The 26,705-nt window shown below is 35.2% G+C and overlaps 1 protein-coding gene across 1 annotated transcript in view; it reads left to right on the top strand.

Moving 5' to 3' along the window:
* The window catches only part of LOC113042319 (double-stranded RNA-binding protein Staufen homolog 2-like), a 115,081-nt gene that overhangs the window by 13,780 nt on the left and 74,596 nt on the right, over nt 1-26,705 (top strand). Inside the window, exons 6-7 of the mRNA XM_026201075.1 lie at nt 13,110-13,269; nt 19,887-19,994. Coding sequence (XP_026056860.1) covers nt 13,110-13,269; nt 19,887-19,994 — 268 coding nt within the window. The remainder of the gene's footprint in view (nt 1-13,109; nt 13,270-19,886; nt 19,995-26,705) is intronic.

The following is a 26,705-nucleotide window of genomic DNA, read 5'->3' as shown; positions in this document are numbered from 1 at the left end:
CGTCCAGGCGCACATCCACCGGGCTGCCAGAATCCACAGTTCATAAACGATTTAATAAAAGTGCTGTAATTAGGGTGCTGGACTTCCTCTCATAAGCAGCTGCCAGAATAATCACTTATTTACCCAATATCAGTATCAAATGCAGAAATGACCCCGGCCCTGCTTCTGTTTGAGGCCTTCATGCAACAAAATTGTGTCAACAGAACAAATTGCTGATAACTCATAAAGCAGAGGTTTATGTTCAGCTCTTAGGTTACTGTGGAACGCTTCACGATTCTGTAACTTTCATTGTAATGTAATATGCTTTTAATACCTTTTGGATCACTTTTTAGTTTTTTAAAGATTTTTGCTTTTAATGAAGAACAAAAGTCACCACTAAAATGCTTACAGTGGAGAAAATATTTATTTGATCCCCTGCTGATTTTGTAAGTTTGCCCACTTGCAAAAAAATGAAGGGTCTGTATAAACATTATACAAAGGTTAGAAATTGATTTGCATTTCAGTGAGTGAAATAAGTATTTGATCCCCAAGCAAGACATGACTTAGGACTTGGTGCAGAAACCCTTGATGGGAAGCACAGAGCTAAGATATTTTAACGCAGGAACCGAAACGTTAAAATATTGATTCCACTCGGAGTGAACCGATAAAATGTTTGCTTTTGTTTTTGTTTTCAAGCCCATCCCATCCTTTGACAGCTCTTTAGTCTTGCCCATGGTGGTGGAAGAGGTTGGAATGGAAGATACAGATTTTGGGGACAGGTGTCTTATTCACCTAAAGAGCTGATATTAGGAGTAACTTCTTAAAGCGACAGGATTAATCTGTGTTCCACATGGGCGTATAACCCATCTATGGGAGACAGAATTCTTGCTGGTTGGTAGTGAACCAAATTCATATTCCACTCACTGAAATACATATCAATTTCTAACACTATATAATGTGTTTTTTCTGGATTTTTTTGGTTTTTATTCTGTCTCTACCCATTAAAATAAACCCCCCATAAAAATTACAAACCCCTAATTTTATGTGGGCAAACGTACAAAATCAGCAGGGGATCAAATAAATATTTCCCCCACTGTAGGTGTAGCCAAGATGTTTCTCTGTGATTCCTGCAAGGTCATATGAGTGCAATTTTTGCATCGTGATGTGGTTTCTAGGGTTTCTGGGTGGTTCAAAGGTATTATAAGTGCCTATTAGTCAATTAGTTATATTTTAGTCTCTAGATATAATATTCAGTATCATTTTAGAATGTATTTTTTATTTCATAAATAATTATATAAGTAAGTGTATGATGATGGTAATAATAAATACCAATAATAAAATATCATATAATAATAATTGTTAAATATAAATATATTTTACAATATTTATTATATATAGTATGGAAAGTTGGTTTATTTTGAGGTTTGATAAAAATGTTTTAAGAGTGTTATTCAATTATTAGTGTATTTAAAGAAGCATAACTAATGCATTACCAGTGTCATTTTCATATTATTTATTTTGTTTCTAGTGCTTCATCTTCAATATATTTCAGTTATTCGCCAAGGCAACATATGCAGTTTTTGTGAACTATTATTTGAATTTAATTTAAGCTTTATTTCCATTTGATTGATAGCATCTTCCTAGCATGTTCGCAGTTTCCTACAACCCAGCTGCAGAGCTGCTCCACGTAATGGATCTCCCAGGTCAAATGAGGTCTTTCTGTGTGAGTTGGAGCGGTGTCAGACTCGCTCATTGTTCTGGAGGTCTCATGATCAGCCCAGCTGTAGTGGTCCATCTCATACTTGCGGTTTGTTAGCATGAATCACTCCAAAACTCACATTCATATCAAAAGACTGGACCAGGAACTCTTTCGTAGATTTGACGGCTCCTTTTCCGCTGTTATCTCGTTCCGTTCCAAGGGGCGTCAGAGAGAATGACTTCCTCTAAATGACGAGGTGTGGGGTGTTTGTTGGAAATGTGTGTTTTGGAGTGCTCAGCCACAGCCCTCCCTGTTGTTGCTCAAGACACGTGCCTTCCTACACACAGAGGAGGAGATGCTGTGCTATTTTTTTTTTTTTTTTTGATGGTGGCATTGTTTTGTGTGGGTGAGTCATTAATGCTTTTGTGGCTCGCAGTCAGAGGACAGCTCGTTTCTCTTCTGTGTTCGGCTCCAGGTGTTCGCTGCTTACAGAGCCTCACAGGTGTGTCTCACATGGGGTCTGTTTCAGTGACTGTCCTTCTGTACAGTTTGATCTCTCATGGCAAACATCCAACCTGAACAGTAAAGCCAATATTGTGAAACTTCTTTTAATTAACTTTCATAAAATAAAGATTGAACTACCATAAACAAAAAAAAAAAGAAGAAAAAAAAACAGTGAGCCATTGGCTCTTGAAATGGACCATTTGGAATATTTTATTGTAGTTTTAATTCATATTTAGATTTAAGAAATAAACTTTTTATTTACTTTTTTCTTAAATAATTTTTCTTAAATATTTTCTTAAATATTATATATATATATATATATATATATATATATATATATTTTTTTTTTTTTTTTAATTTTCAATGCTACTTTTTGCACTGCCCTTAAACCTGGGTTATTCTTTTAATTCGTTCAAATACTGTAACACCACTTAAACATAAAAAAAGATTATATTGTAATAAACTAAAACCCAGAGAGCCACTGACTTTTAAAATTAAGATTTTTTGGTGAATACCAAATATTAAATAAAAACTTTATTTGGAATAAAACATAACAGAAAATGACTGAGGTTGTCAGTAACACATCTGAACGATTCTAAATGAGTGAGTTAGATTCAAACCACTAACTCACTTGTGAATCTGCATTGCAAATTAGTATTTTGTAAAAAAAATAATAATAATAAATAAAATCATGATTTTGTGAATCTTTTTGACTCACCAACAGAGTCTGTTTTTTTTTTTTTTTTTTTTTTTTTAGAATCATCTATTTACTGTATTATCATGTGTTTATGTAAATTAAATTATTTTTTTTGGTTGGTTAAAATCATGTAAAAAAAATTATATTTTTTCAAAGTTTTGACTTTTAGACTATGACATTATGAAAAACAAATTCCTTAGATTTCCTAGAGATCCCTATGGCCTAGAAACTATCCAGGACACCCTAGCCTCTGCACGCCAAGATTCTGAAACCACTCAAAACACCTTAACTTATCCTAGAAACTACCACTGTTATGTCACTTTATACAAGTCGGATGTTCTTGGCAACACAATTGCAGGTAACATCTTCCAATAAATTCCATTTGAATGTTCTAAATGTTGCTTCAGTCTTAATTAAAACAATCATCTACTAGCATTTAAACTAATGCCATTAATAAGGACAGAAGCAGCTGTGCTGGGCATAAGTCCAACTTAAAAACTGTAGTGCCCAAGTTGCTTCATTAGCAGTAAATGGACTGACACCAAGTTCTCCTAGTCCTATCAGAAGAGTTACATCAACCACCGCCTTTTTCTGCAAATAAGAAGGACCTGAAGTCCAATTAAATCTCAAGATGTGCAAATGCAGTCTTATTAAACCAGTGTGTCATTTTAAATCAGTTGTAAAGAATTGGGGAGGGTTGGAATTTGACTCGCCGCTGCATTTTTGAAGTGATAAAACTGAGAAACCCACTGATTAACCAGCAGAGAGCTTTGTAATCTCGTGTTTGCAAGAGGAACCATAACATGCTCTCCAGAGGAATTTGGCTTCAGCTGACCTTTAATTAAATTTATAAATGTTGAAGTTCTGTGCTGTGTCATTCGAAAGGCAGATCTGGCTTTTAAGGGGCTTTTTAAGGGGGTATCTGGCTTATTTTGCTGTTTTGGCTGCTTGCTGTATTGTTATGGACCATTGATCTCAGCTATAGCCCAATTAATGCCTGACCATGAATATGTAGACTTGGTTTTATGCAGTTTTCTGATCCAATATGGATTATAGTCAGCACCACCTGCCGATTTATTACAATGCTTTTAAAAGTGGCTTGTTATGAAAATACATCTTTTGTATTACTTCAATACCAGTCCACTATTTGTTTCCTGTATTATGTTGTACAGAAATTATTTTGACAAAGCCCCATGGAGCCGCTGCCTGTGCTCTTGTATGTCAGTGGAAGGTGTTTTTAAAGACATTACACATCTTTTGTTCCATGCCTGTTGCCTTCCCATATCCCCTCTTGTGACAAGTCTCATGTAGGAGGTTTTCTTCACCCCCTGTAGCCAAACCTTTTGTGGTCCAGGGGCATCCTACGTAGTATAATTTTGCAATTTTCCATTTCTTTACTCACATTTATGGGGAAAAAAACTCAATTGGAGGAAGTATCTATGTTTTTGCTTGTCTGTCAGGGGGACGAGGTGTTGGAAGTAAATCTGTGTCACCAGGAGATGACCATGTTCCAGGGACTGTGAGATAAAATGTAACTGTCCTGTTGACCCATTTAATTGTTTTTACCCTCCAGAAGTCCCGGGATGATGGTAGAAAGAGTTTTGCAAGGCTTGAGATACAAAAATATTTCTTGACATTGACTGTGACACATTATGTCAGTTACAAATTGGTCAATGGCCCATTTTTCGAGTTTTTCAAATTATAGTTTTTTTTTTATATTGGATATTTACTTAATTTCCGTCCGTTTTACATTTAAATTACTAATCTTCACTTAAAGTTAAACTTTGAAGACATCAATAATTTAATAACACTCTCGAATGTAATCTTTAGCCAATCTTAAAATAAATGTTTTTCATACTGCACATTGTAATACTGTGGAGTTTTGTTATTGTTAACTAAAACTTAAATTAAATAAAGCTGAAATAAATTGAAACATATTATTAAACTTAAGCAAACGTTTCTAATTTTTTAAAATTTAATTTGAAGTACTAAAAACTAAAAGTGAAATAAAAAGCTAGATAGAAATGAATGATGACAAATAAAATGGACAAAACGACAAAATACTTTAAAATAAAAATAAAAATTGAGGCACTCAAACACAACTATTAAAAAAGGTTCAAACATTCACTGATGCTCTAAAAGGAAACAATATGCATTAAAAGGAAACAATATGCATTAAAACTTTTGGAATTTGAAGATCAAGGTAAATTGTACTTAATTTCTGTTACGGGAAACATATAAGTATCTTCTGTTGCTTACGAAGGGCAGAACTAAATGAAAAAATATATATATTTTAACAAAATAAGATAAATTTTGACATATCGTGTTCAAAAATGTTCACCCCCTCAACTCTTAAAGCATTTAGTTTCCTTCCAGAGCATCAGTGAACGTTTGAACCTTTTTTAGTAGTTGTGTTTGAGTGCCTCAATTGTCCTTAGTTTGTAAAGATTTATCTCAAAATCATACAGTCACTGCTGGAAAGGGTTCAAATATGAAAAGATGCTGGATCAAACACTTATAATTAGATGACAAGAGATATGTCATTTAACAATAAACTTTACTCTCCAAATTGAATTTGACATCAGTGCACTGAACAGTAAAGTTGAAGTTTATTCAACTTTAATTCAATTCAGTTGCATTCAACTTCATTCCATTGAAGTTTATTTCTCTTCGGAATATTTATTTATGGATTTGTGCTACTGTCTTCACACACAGATGAAAATTACTAGACAAGTGTGACATAATCTATCTCTGTAAATAAATACAATATAAATTCACGTCTCGTGCACTTTAATGCCCTTTGAATGTATCGTGTACATTCCCTTTGAACTGGAATCATGGCAGAATTTCATGTGAAGTGACGAATAGTACGGTCAAATAAGACAACGCTTGAATGCTGCATGAACAAGAGACCTCCTTACTGAAGTGAAAGTGTTGACTAGTGTCACTATCTCGCGAACGCACTGGTGGATCTCTGCCAAATTCGGGGATCTCTTCACCTCAAGGAGCCCTCTTGAACACCACCCTCCACATGTCAGTAGCCCTCCAGAGTCGCCAGATCGGTCGGCGCCGGACAGCAAATTTAACCACCCGTAATTCCCACGCTAAGGGCTGGTCTCATACACACTCCCCCCACCCACAATTCCTGCTGGCCCGAGACTCGAACTCACAACCCTTCAATTGCGAGTCCGACTCTCTAACCATTAGGCCACAACTTCCCCCCTTAAATGTGAGCTCTTTCCCAGAAAGAAGAGCACAATTTACCGTCCAGTAGTTTAACTCATGCATCTGACTGGAGAGAACCATTTGTGGATTAGCCAGACTGTTGTATCATTCAGCGGGAGAAGCTGTGACACCTGTCAACATGTTTATAGGCTTTTTCTTTAATCCTCACAGGATTTTTAAGTCCACTGCACTGAAAATTCACAAGTGATGTGTATCTTTGTCAATGTAAAGGAGAAAAAAGCTGTGGTTGGGGCCTCTTGTTAGCAGTTAAAATGGCAAGAGATCGATTGAAGTCATCAGTGGCTCAGCATGTGCGGCTAGCTCTTACTTAAGGTTAGCAACACACTGATGATTAATCAATGATGAGAAAGTGAGATAGTCTGGCACATTGCCTGGCTGTTAAAAAGCCTGTCCAGGTGACTGATCAGTAGTCAACACCCAGTCTATCCATTTCTTCAGTATTTCCACAGTCCATATATGTCTAGACTGTTCACTTGGCGGCCATTTTGGAAACACCCTCAGGCAGTTATTTACACTTAAGCCCAAAGTATACTACAGTTTTGACCCAAACGAACATGATCACTATATATTGTTGCAACACCTCTGCCACGACCAGTCTGACGGGGCTCATGCTTATAACAGTAGCTTGGTAGAGTAGACTCATTTAGATCAATGAAGTAATTTGGTTTGAGCCTGGTTTCAGTCACGCAGAGTACAAGAAGTCCCTCCTAAAGACATCTTCAGTGTTTCCGTCTGCTGCTGCTTAGTGTTGTTATGCTCTGCATGCAGCACGACCACTCTGACTCTTGTCGCCCTACAGGATCGTGGGTTTCTGCGCAGAAACATTGAGAACACAAGCACCAAAGAAACAGTGTGCTTATTCTTCAGCTAGTGTGGCACGGATTTACTGAATGACGGAGTCTCTGATGATCACAGCATCACACAGGGCCGTAATTTGGGGGGACAATAAACATAAAATTTCTCAAGAGCAGTTTTTGAAGGGGACACAAATAATCCAGAAAATTTTTTACTTTGTAAGGATATTTTCAAGAATAAACCGCTAAACTATCTGAATAAATGGCTGTCAGCATGTTCCCTCCTGACTGCTTGTTCCACCGACTGTTTATCTCTTCTCTAAAGCACACACATGAAGTCTAGCAACCAGTTGATGCCATTGTTTTAGTTGCTATAATGACATGCTGCATAGTTTCTGAATACAATACATTGATGATGATTCAGTATGTGACCCCAAATGCTTCATTCATCAAAACCATACCCATTGACATTTTTTCACAACTTCTAAATCTGTAGATCGCCAATACGTCCTGGCCAATGGTGAAATAAAATCCGACATCTGGGCCAAGGAACTCCGCTCGAGATTTGGGCGTGAGCCTCAGCCTCGTCCCCAAGGAAGTTGAGGTGGATTTGTGCTTGAATAACTACATGAAGGGTTACTTTTGTCTTGTTTTTGACATGATATGAAATGATCCTTGACTCGTCATTCTGCGATGAAACTTGAGGGAGTAGTGTTGTACGTCAATCAGCATCATTAGTCACGAATCATTTGTTGACGCTTATTGATGTTTGATTAGAAAGGGTTTTTGCATAATAACATCTAGTATTATTATTATTATTATTATTATCTATTCATGATGTGTAATTGCTTTCGTCCTTAAAAAATTTGACAGATGTGACTAGGCGGTTTTACCAAAATCTTATCACAACATGAGTAGTTTTATTTCATTATAATGTTGTACATCACAATATAGTTATTTTTGCTTTAAATATAGTCTTTGATATCAAATTTGTCGATACCACAGAAATTCATAATTCTTGTCACAAGTGTCAATATAAAAAAATAATAATAATAATTTTAGCCTAAACTGAAAAGAATTAGTTTTATTTCATGATAACGATTTACATCACAATATAGTAATTTTTGCTTTAAATAAAGTCTTTGATATCAAAATATTTAATACCACAGAAATTTTTCAGTATCACAAAAAAACGAATCCTAGCCTAAATTGAAAAAAAAAAAAAATCTAAACTCAAGCTTGCTGAAAGCAACTAGGGATTAAATACCAATAAGAAACTAAAAAAATAATAGGACAAAAAACTACAGTAGAACAAATAAATAATTAATGGTACATTGTACAAAGTAATGAGATGTATAAAACAATGCATATTCATCACTGTGTAAATTAAATATATAGTTCTCATTATTAAAGTTACAAAAGTTAGGTCAAGAACAGTGAGAGATTTTCTTTATTTTGTTGTTTGATTATGAATGACAGACAGCAAGAATATTAGACTGCTGTCACTTTAAGAACTGCCTGGATCCAATATACTGTTACACATGTGTTTTCTTTCTCAGCTGTTTGTTTTCACTTAAGACCTAAATTACTGTGTTTACCAGGAGATGGCCATTTTGACACAGAAGTGTGTGTATTTAACTGTTCAAGGCCTATAAAATGGAAAATGACTCTGTTCAGTACTCCAGTGCTCTAAGAGCGCCGTCTTCATGTACACACGTTTGGACCTTATTTATTTATTCTTTTATTCTTATTTGTCTAATAAAATAGCAATTTTTATTATTATTTTTTTTTAATTTGTGCAAGCATGACTGCAAAATTTGGACAAATTGTGTGTAATTACATCCTACTCATCCTAGCACAATGTGACATCAGTTTGGATGAATAATAAAATAGTAAACCAAACAAGAAACATTATTATTGTTATTATTTATTTCACTATAAAATAGTGGTCAAGAAAAAAAATTCATGGCTTAATTTATTATATATATATATATATATATATATATATATATATATATATATATATATATATATATATATATATATATATATATATATATATATATTATTATTTTATTTATTTATTTTAATTTTGGAATTACATTAGGGTGAGCAAATTTTTGATGAACAATCCCTTTTAAATGTCTGATCAGTGTCTTTCTGATTGTGGCTCAGTAGGTTTCAGTCAGTGCCTGCTGGACCATTTTGCAAATTATCTTTTCTGTTGAAACCACATCTTCAAAGTATTTTTTTGGTAGTCATTCGCTGTGAGTTATCAATTTATTGAGTCATTCCCCGTCTCTTTTCATCTTCCCTTGACAAGCATAAATAAAAGACAACGCTAATGTTTGCCTTCCAGTGGGTTTCTCTCCCTGTCCTCTCACTAGGTGTTCCCGCTTTGGCTTGTGTTCCTTTCTAATGCAGACCAGACAGGCCTGGCTGGTGTGTGTGCTGATAGATTATTGGGTCTAATGCTGCTCAGAGTGTGTCAGCAACGACTTTCCCACGTTGCACAAAGGGGCCTCCTACGAGCCGGGGCCGCAGCCACTCTCCCTGCACCTGTAACCAGAAAATCGACCGCCCCAACATCCTGGCCGTGTCCCATGTTGCACTTGGCATTTCCTCCAAGCATCTGGGACCACGCTTGACATGCAAGGGCAGGCTCCGCCTCCCTCAGAGGGGCTGTGGTCAGCCGAGCGCAGAACCCCTTGGAATTCTGGGAGAGAAATGCTGAATCACTGTTAGAGCAGACAGGACACACACAGGATGCTGGCACAGAGATGTGGCTCCGAACACACATGTGCTGGAATGATTTTACAACCATTAAAAATAACCATACACAAAACCTCCCACTCAGTTAAAGCAATCAAGGAATTACCATAAAAAGCTGATAGACACATTTATGGTGCAGAGCTGAAACAACAGCAATAACACAAGCATGTGCTAAATTATCAGCACTTAACACTCATATAAATGCAGCTTTATTTGAATGTTATTTTTTAAAATATAACTATTAGATGAAAAACAAAAATGTATCTAATATAAATAATTGCTTTTGGTATGTTTATCCATATACAGAGTTTAAGAGTTTAAGTCCTGGAAATAAACAAAATTAAATAACTCAAACTAGTATTTTGAGTTATTTAAAAACAAAGAAATTTTAGCTGATAAAATTTCTAATAAATATTGTGTAAGAATAAAACATACAAGTAAATTTTCGAATGAAGATTTTTAATTTAATTTTATTAAAATGTAAATATTAAATGAAAAGTGAAAGTTAGGAATGTTTCCTTGCCAAATAACTGAAATGAAACAAGTTGAAGTACTAAAATGACTAAAAATGAAAAATAAAAATAAATTAAAGCCAAATAGAAATACAAAAAACAAAACAAAATCCTTATAAAACTGAAAAAAGCATTAAATAATTTAATAAAGAAGTAACGCTGGTTAAAATCATCCCAATGGTTTCATGCTTTTAATTGTCATAAAAAATATTATAAAACACCCAGTAGACACATTTATGGTACAGAACTGAAACATATTTTAAGTTTAAAAGTCATTTAAGTTTAATTATCATTTAACATAATTTGGACATAAATATTTTATTTTATTTTATTTTCCGCTTGTTTAATAGAAGAGATCTAAAAAATAAGGTTTGTGCTGAAGTAATTAATGTAAGAATTAAACACAGATATAGTTACTGTTTTAGATTTATGTGGTTGTGCTAGTTACTCAGTCAAAGTGGAATTATTATGATATAATTTTATTGGGCAGGAATCTAGTTCTGCATTTCATTATCAGGCATGTAACGCTATCTTTTCTTCTTTCCTGGTGGCTTTGGCATGAGCTTTGATTTCAACATCTCCCAGATGGCTTCAATTGGTATCAAATCTAATATCACGAGCCCTACAATGAAATGGAAGTACTCTATTAGCTGAAACTAAATAACTGGAACATTTATGGACAAGTATATATAGATCAAATGACCCTTAGTTCAGTTTAATTCAGTACATGGCACATGTCTGTTTCAGTTTTAGACTTTTCTCTGTTCAAGTTTATACAATCATGAAGGCTTTGAGCATGTGGCCAGTGAAGCCGTGTTCTGCCTGGAGGATTTCACCTCAAAATAACTATGTATATGTACTTTTGACCTTCTTTAACTTATATTGATTTATTTATTTTTAGTGGGACATTTTATGCTAAAGTCACCCATTTCACACTTGTACTGGGATGTACACAAAGTTTGGCTTTTTTACATGTATGGATTAAAATTTTTTAACCTGCAAGGATGTATTAAATTAATCAAAAGTAATGGCATTTTGAATTTTAAAAAACATTTCTGTTTTCAATAAATGCTGTTTTTTTCTATTAATCAAAAAAAATACTGAAAAAATTGAGCAGTGTCCAGAAAATAATATTAATCAGCACTTATATATTTCGGCATTTATAATAATGTTTCTTAAGCACAAAATCAGCATATTATTATGGTTTCTGAAAGATTATGCGACACTGAAGACTTCTGAATATACAGCTTTGCCATGACAGGAATAAATAAAATTTTAAAACCTATTGAAATAGTATTTTTGATTACATCAATGCAGCCCTGGTTAGCATAACAGATTTCTGTCAGTGAACCTAGTGTATTTTTTCCCATGATTTCTGATTGATAAAATCAAATCATGCCCTACATTTTACTCTCGAATATCCTTCTTCACTCAGAAATGCATCAGATAACAGAAGTAGAAGGATTTGGAAACAGTTGGCTTTAACGAAACGTACCATTTAGTTCCAGGATCTGATTCTAAGCATTTCTAAGAGTCCGACACATCTTGACCTTGTTCATGACTGCTGTTGATGTGTTTTTAATTCCCCAATTGCTGATAAGAACTAAAACCGTGAGAGCGTGATGATTTTGGAAGGCAGCAGCTACTTTTTAGCACAGTTCGGTCCCCAGACGCTGCAGAGGAGTGTGAATGGGTTCTCCTCGACGAGGGAAGGGGGAGAGCTGATGCTGGGTCAGTCGGTACCGTTCCTCATAAAGGCCTTAAAGTGCAAACAGACCCTTAAATCTGCCCACTGAACAGCGGCCTGACAGCCCTGCATGGGTGAGCCAAAGTTAAGATAAAGAAAGCTGGATATACGTGAAGCCGCTTTTGTTCAGAGCTTCTTTGCTTGGAGCCAATGGGAGTCATTATTTCACCAACTCATTGTTATGTCATTGACCCCATGGAAGAAGGGCCCTTTAATTTCACCATTTATTACTCCACCAATATTGTTCGGGTTCCGCCTCAGAAATAAATCTGTCTTTTCTCTAGTTGTTTTAAAGCTTTGTACACCACTCCCATCAGCCTTTGTGTCTTTAGACTCTTGTTTCATTGGAGCTCAGTGACAGCGGAGTGAAGGGGTACATAATAATGTACGATATAGCTGCGTGCGGAGTAAGGTCTCGATACTTAAATAGCTTCCCAAAATCCAGCTAGTCCCTTAGTGAGGTTCCAGGTTGAACCTGGGAATATACACTGAGAGGGTATGATTAAATTTGATTGTATTTTGAGTTCTTCCAAAATAGGAAAAGTTAGCGGATGGCGAAATTGTTATACAAAAAATTGGGTTAAAATTAAAATGTAAATTTCTCATTTGTAACAGATTTGAATTAAAAGCATTTTTTTGTTAAACTTGAAAATGTGTTAAATACAAATTTATAATTATTAAATAAAATATACAAACTAGAAGCATTTTCAGTAGTGGCTAGTTCTTGTGGTTCTTGAATTAACTTTGTTATTAATTTAACTTTTTAGTGTTTATTTATTTACAAAATAGACAAATATTATGGAATTTATTATTCAAACAATTTTAATAGCATTTTATATGTGGCATATTTTGGTTATCAGCAATTACATGAATTATAATTATTAGCTTATCCGATTAGCTGGATTTGTAATATTGCTGTATTCCCGATAGTATGGACGGAAAAGCCCAATTCCTTTCCATCACAAGTCATGTTTTTTTGCGTCATTCCTTCCTATTAGCAGCCTGGGTGCTTTTCTAGAGTTTGTGCAGAAATAAAACTGCCAAGTTTCGATCAGATAATCCTCTTATAAATCAAAGGGCTTTTTTTTCTTCCCCTTTTACCTGCGTGTCTTTCACTCAAACTTTCCTTCTCTGTCTCTTGGCCCTCTCCCAAACTTAGGTACCATTACCCAGTGCCTAAGGTATTTTATGTGCAGCTGACAGTGGGGAACAACGAGTTTATCGGAGAGGGGCGGACTCGCCAAGCTGCCAGACACAGTGCGGCCATGAAGGCCCTTCAGGCCCTGAAGAACGAACCCATTCCAGAGAGACCACCTCAGGTAACCTTCACAACTGTCCCACCTAACAGAACACACAGCCATGCAATCAAATTATTTTCATGATTTCATAAAACTTTTATTCAGCAAGGATGCATAAAAACGATCAAAAGTGACAGTAAAGCCATTGTATAATGTAACATGAATTTCGATTTCAAATAATTGTTTTGAAATTGAACTTAAATAAATGCTTTTGTTTTGAACCTCAAAAAAAAAAAATGTTTTCCACAAAAAATTAAGCAGCACAACTGTTTTCGCCATTTGTAATAATTAATAAGAAATATTTCTTAAACATTGCATATTAGAGTAGTTTTTGAAGAATCATGTTACACTGAAGACTGAAGTAATGACTGTGAAATATCACAATTTGCTATTTCAGGAATAAATTACAGTTAAAATGTATTAAAATATAAAAACCTGTTGTTTTAATTGTAATAATATTTCACAATATTAATGTTTTAATTGTATACTTAAAATAAATGGAGCATAAGAGACTTTCAAGAACATTAATAAATCTTAATCCTTCTTTATTATTGATTTTAGTATATTTTTCCATACACATAGTTTGAGACAATATTGAAAGTCATTGTTTTAATACTAAGATTTTGAATTATTATAAAGAAAAAAAATGCAGCTAAAGAAGAAATACTTAAAAAAAAAAAGATATATGCAATTTAAATATATTTAGAAAATCTGTCTAATACAAAAATTCTAATTTTTAATTTGATTTTATTAAATTTTAATTAAAAAAAATGCTGCATTTTCACTAATGGTCTCTGACAGTTTCCTCTTTTTTCATTTTATGAACTTGAAAGTCTATCATATTCTGCATATTCATAACACGTTATCAGGTAAAAGTGATATTCAGGCTGGCGATCCAAGTCACGATATTTAAGAAGACACAACTGTCCTGCTTCCTCGTCATCCGTCAGTGTTCACAACATCTCCTCAGAGCTTTAGTTTCTGTCAGAGCTGTGTTTGTACGTAGCTTCGGGCCATCCTTCTAAATACTCATTTCTCCCACCGGAAATCATATTTCTTTGTTCCCCAAATGCTTGGCATGGACCAAGGTTATTTAAACCACAGTGGCGCCTCTCTTGTTTAGTCTTGTCCCCCTTCTGTCTCCATAATGAGGGCTTTGTCAGACGTTTCTTCCGTGTATTGCTTTACAAATTGATACACACCTTACCTGTGCACACCTCAGGGCAAAACCGTGTTCGTCTGCATGTCTCCCCACTCCTGTACCATAACAAACCTCGAGGATGAGTATCATGCTCACACGAACAAACAGACACAATGGGTTTCATTCACACAGATTTTGCGCGCACATCTTTACTACCTTTATTTTTCAAATCACTAACACTATGTGTACTTGATCCCTCATTTAGAAGTATATAAATGTAATGACATCAGAATGAGAAGAAGAGCGAATTTATGAGCGTTGCAAACTTTTATGCGCACATAAAAAAAGTCACTTGCATTGTTAAAAATGACAGTAATGCATGTTACTGATTTAGTATTTATGATGCTACAAAAGATGTTTGTTTCAAACTAATGCTGTTCTTTTGAAGTTTCTTGAGCAGCAAATCGCCATCTTAGATATTAATATTGTATTTCTGAAGAATCATGTTACACTAGAGACTAATAATGTCTGGAAATACAGCTTTGCCATCACAGGAATAAATTACATATATATAAAAAAAAATAGAAAACAGTTATTTTAAATTGAAATAATAATTAAAAATTGTATTGTATTTCTGTTACCTCTTAAGTATTTTTGGTTATATTTTGGTACATTTATCCATATACAGAATATGAGACCAAGCTAGAAATCCTCAGCTTTACTATCTTTACTTTTTTTAAATGATCCATTTGAATGTGGTGGTGTGTGTGTGTGTGTGTGTGTGTGTGTGTGTGTGTGTGTGTGTGTGTGTGTGCGCGTGTGTATATAAGGTCACTTGCATCGTTATTAATGAATGGGAGTCAGTGTTTGTGGCTCAGCTGATTTTTATTGTCAAGTAAACCATGTTTTCCTTCCCGTCAACACGCTCATAAACTCGCAAAGCCAATTGTTTACCATGTGCTAACAGGCAAACGAGCGCATGCCAGAGTTGTTGAGCTCTGAATGGTTAGTAAACAGACCTCGGGAAGCTCTTCTGTATCGTTCAAGACCGTATAACTGTTTCCGTTCACCGGCTGTAATGGGAACAGTGCTCAGTGACCACACAATGTAAGCAGGAAATCTCTCAGATGAAGACAGTAAGGCATATTTGAGGGGTTTTCAAAGGGAAGTGGATGATTAATCCATTAGAATGTGGATTTTTTATTTATTTACTCTATTTAGCCCAAATTATGTTTGTAAGACATTTGTTTTATATCAGACACTAATGGCTTCTTATTTTAGATTCTACAAAACCTGAGGCTCAGCTCGATAGATTCGGCTGGTGTTGATGCCTAAAACACATGTTTATTCAAAATAAACACATCTCTGTGTTAAATAAAAATAATAGTCGTTTTTTTTTTTTTTGGCAACGTATTTTTTCCCTCTTTTTTCTGTTTTGCAAGTTTGGCACAGTCAGCTTTTTGTAGTAACAGTTTTATTGATCAACTTAGCTGTGAGAGGTTCTCCATAAGTAATATTTGTAATATTTCTACTTCTGTGGTCCAGATTTATTGCACGTTATTTATTTTACGTTATAAGCTGATAACAACAACAGTAATATAATACTATAAAAGTGCTATTAGTTGTTTATATATATATATATATATATATATATATATATATATATATATATATATATATATATATATATAATTTATTTATTTATTTATTTTCATTTGGACCTAAGACTATATATAGCTTCATTTTTCTTATTAATTTATTGATATTATTTTGAAACTATCTGACAGCTGGAATGAATATTGTAATTATACCTGTGATCCCAGTTTATTATATATTAACTAATAATACAAACTAAATATAATCATTTTGAAAAAATGTTATTAGTTGTGACAACAGCTGTTTTCCAGGTTCAAACATTACCAGAAAATGTTTAAAGGCATGGAAAAATCTTGGCAGAAATAAAAATGTAGTTTCTACCTCCGGTCAGAAAATTACTTCTTTAGCTAGTAGTTACTCTTTTGTTAGTGCAATTTAGATTTTTTGTATAAATCCCTTTTTTTTGCAATCTGTGGAAGATAAGAATGCTTTTAAAAAATATTTTGTCTTTTAAACTCCAAAACTGAGTTAGTTTGCTGATATTTTAGCCAAATCTCTGTGCTTTTTGATCGTTACAACACATGACAATATCAAATTTAACTTGTGACCTGTCAGTTCAGTTTAAGAAGAGCACACAAGCAAGTCTTCATAGTCTGTCACACAAAGTCTCACACTCTCCAGACCACCTGACGGCTCTCCATCCCAGACATCATTAACAGACGTTTGAAGGAAACGCACAATGACATCATGCCGTGTGATCGCTATAAGGACGACACTGAGAACGCTGTATTGAATGTCTGCAAAAAAAACACAGCTTGATCGAGCGCTCTTAGATCACACACTCCTGTTCATGTGTTGTATGAGAACACACTCTTCATTCTCAAAAGAAATGTCAGTAGTGTAACGGAGGTGACCAAGATAATATGCTGCAGGGATCATATTAAAAGTCACCCTTTGGAACTTGTGTGAGAGTTCTATTGCAGTTCCTTTTATAGTTGATAAGATATGAATCGGAACTAAGGGAACTGCTCTTGGATCAGTTTGAAAGCTTTTTCTTCTTACAAAACCAAGCCACTTTCTTCAGAATCTCAACGGTTCAACAAAACCAGAAGCATCTCTTTTCAGTGGAGGTACCTGAGAAACCGCAGTCATGCGTTGAAGTAGACCCGCCATCAGCTTTGAGATCATACAGCCTGTTCTTAAAGGGATAGTTTGCCCAAAAATGAAAATTTTGTCTTTAATTTCTAACCCTCATGTCGTTCCAAACACGTAAGACCTTTGTTCATCTTCAGAAAACAAATTAAGATATTTTGGATGAAATCCGAGAGCTTTCTGACCCTTCATAGACTGCAATGCAACTACCACGTTAAAGGCCCAGAAAGGTAGGAAAGATATTGTTAAAATAGTCCATGTGATATCAGTGGTTCAACCATATTTATTTATGAAGCTACAGGAATACCTTTTGTGCGCAAAAAGTTTTATTGGCCTTTAATGTTGCTGTCTATGCAGGGTCAGAAAGCTCTTGGATTTCATCAAAAAATGTCTTAATGTGTGTTTTGAAGATGAACGATGTGTTTGGAACGACAGGGTGAAAAATTAATAACAGAATTCTATTTCTGTTAGTGGGTAAAATGTAGGTTTGGGGCTGATTTGAGGTCAGCAACAGAAATCTTTGTACTGTAATAAAGGGATTGCTGAGAGGAAGTAATCAAATTAAGGCACCAATATGTATTAAGATTTGTTAGTTCTCAAAAAAATAACAAAATTATAATAATTGTTAAAATATTGTAAGTTAAGCCATTTTTATTCACTAATGCAAAATGTCCCTGCTCGATCAGTATATTGTTTCTTTTTATTTTTAGTTAACATATTTAATCAATAAACTAAAAAAAAAAATTGCTGTGATTGGACAGAAATAAAGCCATTAACCCCTTACTAGTAACCCCCCTTTTTTGGCATGGAGACCGAAATTACATACCCAAAATAAAAAGGTTTCTGCTCATGATTCTTTCTCACTAGATACATAACCAACCTTTGTTCACAAAGCTGACACTTTAAAGTTTACTGTTCAGGAATCAGAATCACTCAGACTGTTATGATAATAGAGATATATAAGCTCAAACATAAAAACAAAAATAAAAATATTAAAAACATATGTTTTAAATGTATTTAAAAAAATGTTGATGTAGGAAATGAGTTTGAAAACACAGTGTAGCTAAGGCCACAAGTCTTCCAAGACTTCATAAAAAATTTCATAATCGAATCTGTAAAACTGTGAATTTTATGAAATATTTTCTAAGGCCATGTCATGTGTGTTTTTAGAGAAGGCTAATCAGATTGATTTATGGCCCTTGTCATCTCTGTAAGATCTCACATGTAAACTTTCCTGTTCTCTTTGTGTATGTTTCACTGTTGAAAACTGCCCGAATCATGATTGTATTGTTCTCACCAAACGGTTCTTTCACACCTCCGCCAAGTATGACACATTATCCGCATTATTCTTTTATCATTATTCTTTTGTTTTTATTCCACCTTTATTAGCCTTGATTGTGGTTTTTCAGGCTTTACAAAGCAACAAAGCAGCGATCTCACTTAAGTCTCTCTTTGCATTTAGCCCTTATTTATCAAAAGTCTTACTATAAAAATACAACAAAACATTTTCTTACGACCTTACGTGAATTATTGAGACAAAAATGCATTATGAAGAAGAAAAGCACCTGCTATTAGTAGCATTGGTGCTAACGTTAGCATCAAGCTACATCTGACAATTTATGAAATTATTAGTACACTTTTACTCAAAACTCACTTTAAACCCCGATCGAGTGTTTATAATAACTTCCTTTAGCGATCAGGGGTGGAATTTGGTCGTTTACTGTTGTAAAAATATGTTATTTGTAGCCTTTTTCATCGCTGCACAAGTTAGCATTTCCGATGTACATTTTCGATTTTTTTTATAAAAACGCCCCAGATCTCAAGAAATTCTCATACCAAGCTTTACTATCGTAATCGCGGGTTTATTATTCGGATATTTTGTGTGTACAGAGGTGTTTCAGTGTTGTTTTGGCCAGATAACTACCAGGAAGTGTACAGGAAACATGTGACACGATGGGGCGGTGTCCAAATATGAAACTGTAAGATTGACGTTTGAAAGACCCAATCAGAGTCTGAGTCACACACCGCACGAGCTGTGACTAACTGCACGCACACACAGATCGCTGGGAGAGGCTGTTTATCATCTGATCGCGTAAATCCGTGGAAAATGAATAGAAATGACGATTCTGTCTGAAGAAATATGAAGTAAACATCAGTAAATATATCCATATATCTCCGCAGATATGCATCTTTGGTCTGTAAATCCTTATTGACGCTGTTCAGTGAGTCTATGTGAACACAAATAAACCGCTCTTGACGTGACTGAATATGAGGGAGTTGTGAATTTCTATTCAAAATGTGGCATAATACGGATTTATTATTTTGCACTCCTGACATAAATCACTAAATATCTGTCACTGCAACAATGTTTTATCAAAATATTGGTCAAATATCGAAGCTTGAGTCTTTAAACTTTCCATTGATGCACAGTTTGTCCAGATGAAGTAAGACAGTGATGTTTAATGTGCTGTGAAAGTGAAACAATAATAAACTGGGGCCGTCTGCGATGTTTGCACGCAAAGGGGTTAAACAGAAAAACAGTATAATTTGTCATTTGTGTAATTAATTTATGCTGCTATGCATATACTCGGAGCTCGCGATTTTGAATCTTTGAATAAGTGATAGATTGTTTTGGACACCTGTTAGGGGAATAATGTTGGTTGGTAACATCATGACTCAAAAAGGTCAATATGCTGAAAAAACTGTTTTTTGTAATACTGTAAGTCTGTTTTGTGTTTAACTGTTTCAGTGTTTAGAGGAGAACAACGAAACGGAGGAGAACAGTGATGCCAGCAAATCTGAGATCAGCCTGGTCTACGAGATCGCGCTTAAAAGGAACCTGGCTGTTAACTTTGAGGTAAGCTAAGCTACTTTAATTGAGAACATAAAGGAATATAAGACTGATAAATACGGTTAGTTCAACAATAGTTTTCATTGCACAGTTATTCACAGTTCTAGTGACCTTAACCTCCTTATTAAATATTTTCTTTGTACCTCTAACCAGTTGTATGCTTTTGACACTTATAACCCACAATAACGTGGCACAATATAACCCTATAGTGCCAAATGTTATTGTTAGTTCAAAACCAATTAGGCTAAATGTAACTGTTCCTAAATGAGCTGTTTGTTATTCCATATATGCAGGAAGTTCAAATGTACATTATTCCTGATTTTAAGCACACAGAAGTTTAGGCTTGCAATGAATACAAGTAGACTTTGATGTTAGCATGTTGCTAAGCTAAATGCTAACCTATAAGAACAAAAATACAGTGCACACACAAATAGTGCTTTTCTATACATTAATTTGCATTTATACAGTTAGATAATGAATAAAATATTTTTCAAGGCTTGTTCTTGTCACAGTGCATTCTGGGATTGCCTTTTCAGTGGATTATGTATGTGTTGCTGCCATAGACATCCAAAAAAACGTATGATGAAACTATTGGAGAAGGCTTTTTGTTGGGAGCAAGCCTCTGATGTCTTAAAACACTGCCTAGATAGTTGTTTAGATTGGTTCTGGAACCGAGCAAGAGTATCTCTTTAACTGTAATGTTTTTCCCCGTTCATTCTAATTTAATCAACATCGAGCTGAATATATTTAGATATCCGTTCATTCGATAAATTGAAAATTACTAGCTTCAGATAAAGTGGGAAAGTGATTGTATTAAACGCCTGTTCTAGGTCAAGCTCTGAAAGCATCTGTTAAATCTGGTAATTGTAATTGCTTTAAAGCTTTTACTGTGTGGAGGAGGGTGATTTGGACACCATTCAAAATCAGCACTTCATTAACGTGCTGTATCAGCGACACTTCAAACCTCAACTTTCTACATAAACACCAGAGGAAGTCTGAGGGTCTCTTTAGCCTGACTACTACTGCATCCGTGTTTATCTAAAAAGAATTTCCACGGCTGTCTCCAACTTCACAATCTGCAATCATCTACTTGGCTTTGGTCAACCAGAATCTTCCTGACGTGCGTTCTCCACTTGCATGCAATCTGTTACGTCTGGGGACCCCAATCTAACTGCATTTGGACTCTGTAGCTCTTTCTTTTTTCTTTCTTTAAAGTTTTGACTGTAAGTCATCTGTGAGAGCCTGGACTCATTTCAACTTTGTTAGATCTTTTCAGGAATTTTCTCCCAAGCCATTTGTAAGAATGGAAACGTTTTGTTCCTGATTCAGTTAGCAAACAAACATGGAATATTACCGAAAAAGTTACTCTGTGAGAAAGAAACCATGAAACCATTTCTTGCTCAATGATGTGCATGGGACTTAAATGAAATCTTTTAAATAACCCCCAAAATTAAATGTTATCATTATTTACCCACTTTAATGTCATGTCAAACCTGTACGACTTTCTTTCTGTTGAGCAACAATTAAAATTATGAGTGTTATTTTGTCCATACAGTAAAAGTCATTGAGGAACATTGTTGTTTTAGATCCAATGGGCTTTCTTTATATAGAAATTAGATTTTTCCTCAGCTTTTAAAGGGGTTGCACAATTTAGCCAAAAATGTATTGGTTGTACACAAGTGTTTTGTGTATATAAATATCAATATTGACTATGATAGTAGTGTAACGTCATCGGCCAGGTGTTGATACCGCATAGCGTAACTTTACTAAGGATTAGCCTTTAATTTATTCAGCCATATATGCAATTTTATTTTACATTTGAATACTAATTTAATTTCTGTACCTAAAATATAATGGGTAACACTTTAGAATAAGGTTCCATTAGTTAATGTTAGTTAACTACTTTCGTTAACATGAACTAAGCAAGAACAATCCTTCTACAGCATTTATAAGTCTTAGTTCATGTTAATTTCAACATTTACTAATGCATTATTTAAATCAAAAGTTGTGCATGTTAACATTAGTTAATGCACTGTGAATTACCATGAACTAACAATGAATAACTGTATTTTCATTAACTAACATTAACGAAAAAGAATAAATACAGTAATAAATGTATTATTCATTGTTTGTTCATGTTAATTAATACATTAACTAACATTAACTAATGGAACCTTATTCTAAAGTGTTACCATATAATGTTAGACCTACCTAAAGAAAACCTGAAAAGCACTGTTTTATTTATTTGTATTTTTACTCTTTTGTATTTATTTGTGCTGTTGCTTGTTTTTAGATGATTTGGTCTTATTTTCTTTATTTTTAAGCGACAGCATGGTCCTTTTCTCTAAACATAGCACATAACGAACTGTACCGAAACCGTGACCCTAAAAACTGTGGTACAAACCGTAACCGTGGGTAATTGAACCATTGCACCCCTAGACTATAATAATAATAATCATCATCCTCATCCTTATTATTAATCTGAATGATTATTATTACTGAATAAAAATTAAATAGCGAAATATTACTGTTTAATTTCAGTGTGTAAAAAAAGAAGTTTATGTGAAGCACCATTTACTGTAAACAGCTGCTCGGAGACACTAAAAACACTGGATCATGAGCAGCTTGTGTGTAAATAAACACAGTGCTGTGCTTTGCTCTAAAACATGTTTATTTAATTAAATTGCTGTCTTTGTGGTTCTGTAATCGCTGTTAAATATATTGCAATTTCAGTTTTATTGTGCTGCTCTAAAAGGAACAGTTGAAACTTTCTTGAAAATATCTTTTGTGTTCCACTGAAGAAACAATATCAGGTTTGGAATGACATTAGGGTGAGTAAATGATGACAGAAACTTTTTTTTTAGGTGAACTATCCCTTAGGTCAACCAGAATAGTGTCTCATCAGTCCCCTTATGAAATCAAGGACCACTCTCACCTTGTTGGTGTCAAACGATATCAAACAGATGCCAACTTCAAAGAACAAATACATTAATCACAGTTTCTTGTCGTGGATGACGCCTTACAGAGGTTCAAGAGTGGAAACTCGCGCCAAGAACCACCCATCTTGTGTATAAGCACCTTCCCTCAGGGAATACACATCAACTATCCATACAAAAGAGCTTTTCTTCATTATATCAGTCCTTGCCATTGTCCCACCCTGGCCTGGTATCCTGTCTTTTCACCAGGCTGAGGACACGGCTGTCTCACTAATACTATATCTCCTCTCTCATCCATGGAGGGGATGAAGAATGATCAACCTCATGTTACAGCGATTCCTTCCTACAACTTGATCTCTGTTTCTAGCCATGCGAGACAGAGAGCAGACAGAGGAACTGGCCACCGTCAGACACAAGAATCAAACACTTGCTGAAACCCCATCACTGCCTGAGGATGCCATATCATTTGTTGTAGACAACACAACCTCGTCTGCCGCCACGAAGGGAGTCGGGCCCCGGTGCCAAGACCTCCACACAGTCCTCGTTCACCTGATGAGGCTCATCCACCGGCTGGAACTGCCACCCACCTACCTCAGTGTTTTACAGCTGCCATAGAAACTGTGTCAGGAGGCCAGCTCGAGAGTTACCAGGCCCGTTCTGACTTGTTCGTGGTGTAGTTGAAGTTACCGCAGCTTGTCCTCACTGGCTGTTCGTTAAAAATAGCGAAAAATAAGATTTATAATAAGAAAAAGGGACAGTACACCAATTTTTTTTATTCTGTACTGTTTTAGTCACCCTTGTATTATTCGAAATCTGTTTGACTTCCTTTCTTCTGCATAAAGAAGATTCTTTGAAAAATGTTTAACCACTTTTTGTCCTCAATGAAGTCCATGGGGTCCAAAATGTTAGACCCCATTGACTGTCATTGTACGGGTAAATAAAAAGCACATTTTTCAAAGTATCTTGTGTTTATGTGTATGTTTCACTGAACACAATAAGTCATGCAGGTTAGGGATGATATGTGGGTGAGTAAATGATGACAATTTTAATATTTGAGTGAACTGTCCCTTTAAGTTGGCATTCTTCTCCTGAAAATCGTGCCCTTTTAATTTCACTATTTAAAGGAACAGCGTAATTTGCAACAGATTTGCAACAACGAAGTGTTTCCAAGTCTTCTATTGTTTGACAAAATAGATAAATTAGCTTTATGCCTCATTTTGGGACTCAGTATTCTGTAATGTACATTAAAAAGTCCCCATTTCAAGTTTTTTGAGTCTCTCTGTCTGAGATATTTCTCATCAAGGAAGAATCGCAGAGAAGCTGACATCTCATTGGAGTCTTGGCCTCTTTTTCTCTGGGAATTTCTTGTCCGACTTTATAGCTGAATTGAATTAGTTTTATAATCAGTGACTGTGAGTAACGAGGCTAAATCTCCACTCTCGGCCCATGGAATAGACTGTGTGGGAGTTCCCTGAATGACGGACTCGCAGCTTTAAGCCCTTTTCCTTCCTCCCAACACCTCATCCTCGCAAGAGAGCTGAAAAGACATGCTGATATTTCTAAGAGGGAAGAATAGCAGAATTTCGTCACTTCATTATGGAGTGATGCTCACCCAGAGGAATTCTCTCAATTCTTATGTAACATCTAAGTGTGATGATCAAATGCATTCCACATCAAGGCCTTGTAAATATTGGGATATGCTACTCTGTCAAGTGTGCGGGAAATGCACAAAGCTCTCTTGTGTTTCTCAGTTCCTCGCCATCTTCAGATGAAAGCCCAGATTGTTGAGGATCTGGAGCTTACAGACGAAGATTAATGATGTTTTTCTACGCTTCCAATCATTCATATCAACTGTCTTGAGCTTTAAAGAGAGCGTTCTCTCAGAAATGACATTTCTGTCATTATTTACGCACCCTCATGTGGTTTGAAACCCAGATGATTTTCTTTCCTCTGTGAAATGGGAACGGTGACAGTGAATAGGAACTGGGACGGTCAAGATCAAAAAGCACCAGAAAAGTACCATAAACACAGCCCATATTTATAGTTTTCAGAAGCAATTTTCAAACTACATTTCCATGTCACTGTTTTGTGCAGACTGTTCAGCTGTATTCTATTGTTGATTTTCAGTTATACTGTACTGTTCAGTTATATATACCATATTTTTATTTTGACTTTTGCCTTTTATCTGTCTGTTCAGTTATCATGTGACTTCAGAAGACTTGGAATAATGATTTTTAAAATCTAAGTAAAAAACATGTATGTGCATAATAAATGTATTGTGTCAATTATTAATTTAAAATGTAATTACATAGTAGTTAAGGCCACTTAATATAAAGTAGGACCTATTTTCACCCATTTTTATGCACTTCATCCATTTCGTTGTTTAGAAAGCTGTAGGAATATTCAGAAAAGTTATTTTTTTGTGTCGCATGGCTTGAAAGTTTGGAACAACAACCAATGGGGGATATTTGGAAGATCTACATTTATAAACTATTGCATGTTTGAAATGACTTGGGCCTCCAGGCTCTATTAATGTAAGCCTTGAAACTTTCTGAAGTTTTACACTGTATTTGAATCGGACATGATTGATCGTCATTAGTTTTGTATGGGGATATGGTTCCTCTCAGCTGAGCCTGTTTCACTGGAGTGTCACATGTTTGTATGAATGCCAGAATGGTCATGTGTGTGAAGAGAGGATGTGAGGAGGGAGTCTCTGGAGACGGATAACTTTCAGTTCTGACTGAGCACACAGAGGCCCACCCTCAGCTGTGTATGTGCGTCTGTGGGAAACTCAATCCCCCCAGTGTTGCTCTTAAAGAGCTCAGAGCAACTCACCTGTTCTGTTGACCATCTTGGTGATGTCACAGGAAGTAAATACGATTACATGTGCATTACATTAAATCTCGGTTTCTCACGAAGTGGGACTCTTCTAGTAATAGAAGAATAGAGGATGAGCAGTTGGTTTAAATGATTGTGGACAAAATCATCTCTGATTGGTCATCCATAAAAAACAACTAAAATAATGATACAATTTTAATTTAAATACTACTATAGTATTTATTCATTTTTCAATAAGTTTTATATTTTCTGTTCGTTCTAATTTTAGTCATTTATTTATTTATTTATTTTTTGTCATTTGTATTAGTCTTTCTTTAAAGGGGTCCTATTATGCTCTAAGTCTTGATTTTGTTTTGGGGGAGTACTAGAACATGCTCTCATACTACTAGGTTTGTTCGAAAAACACATCTTTTACATTATCATATTAACTCTCTCCCCAGTCTGGCATGAACTGCTCGAATAGTTCTTGTATCATATGAAGGCCCGCCTTCTGACATATGAAATGTACTGTGATTGGTTAGCTGGTCCAGTGTGTGTTGTGATTGGCTCCACTCTGCGCCTGTTCGGGAAATGTCATGCCCCTCACCATAGCGCCTGCGAGCTTCAGTGTAAATATTACGTCAAAATCAAATCAATTTGAGCGCGATTTAAACCTGGATGATTGTAACCACTCTTAAGTGTGTCTGCCTTGTGAAAGCTAGCGTGTCTCTGACATAGTGATAACTCTCGTTGCCTTCTGTAGTGCAGCTCCACCAGGTCATTTCCATTTAGATTACATTTGTTTGTGACAAGAACCATCATGCATTTAAATGCAGAACGTCTTCATTTTTTATTAGAAGTCAAACAAGCACGGAAACGGTGGTGCTCGCTCTTCAATTGCATGTTCAAATTTGCTATAGGCTGTATCATTTATATCAGATCACGTAAAATAAACTACGAGCAT

Source organism: Carassius auratus, chromosome 24 (assembly GCF_003368295.1).
Source record: "Carassius auratus strain Wakin chromosome 24, ASM336829v1, whole genome shotgun sequence".
Taxonomy (NCBI): domain Eukaryota; kingdom Metazoa; phylum Chordata; class Actinopteri; order Cypriniformes; family Cyprinidae; genus Carassius; species Carassius auratus.
This window is presented reverse-complemented; position numbering and strand designations above follow the sequence as displayed.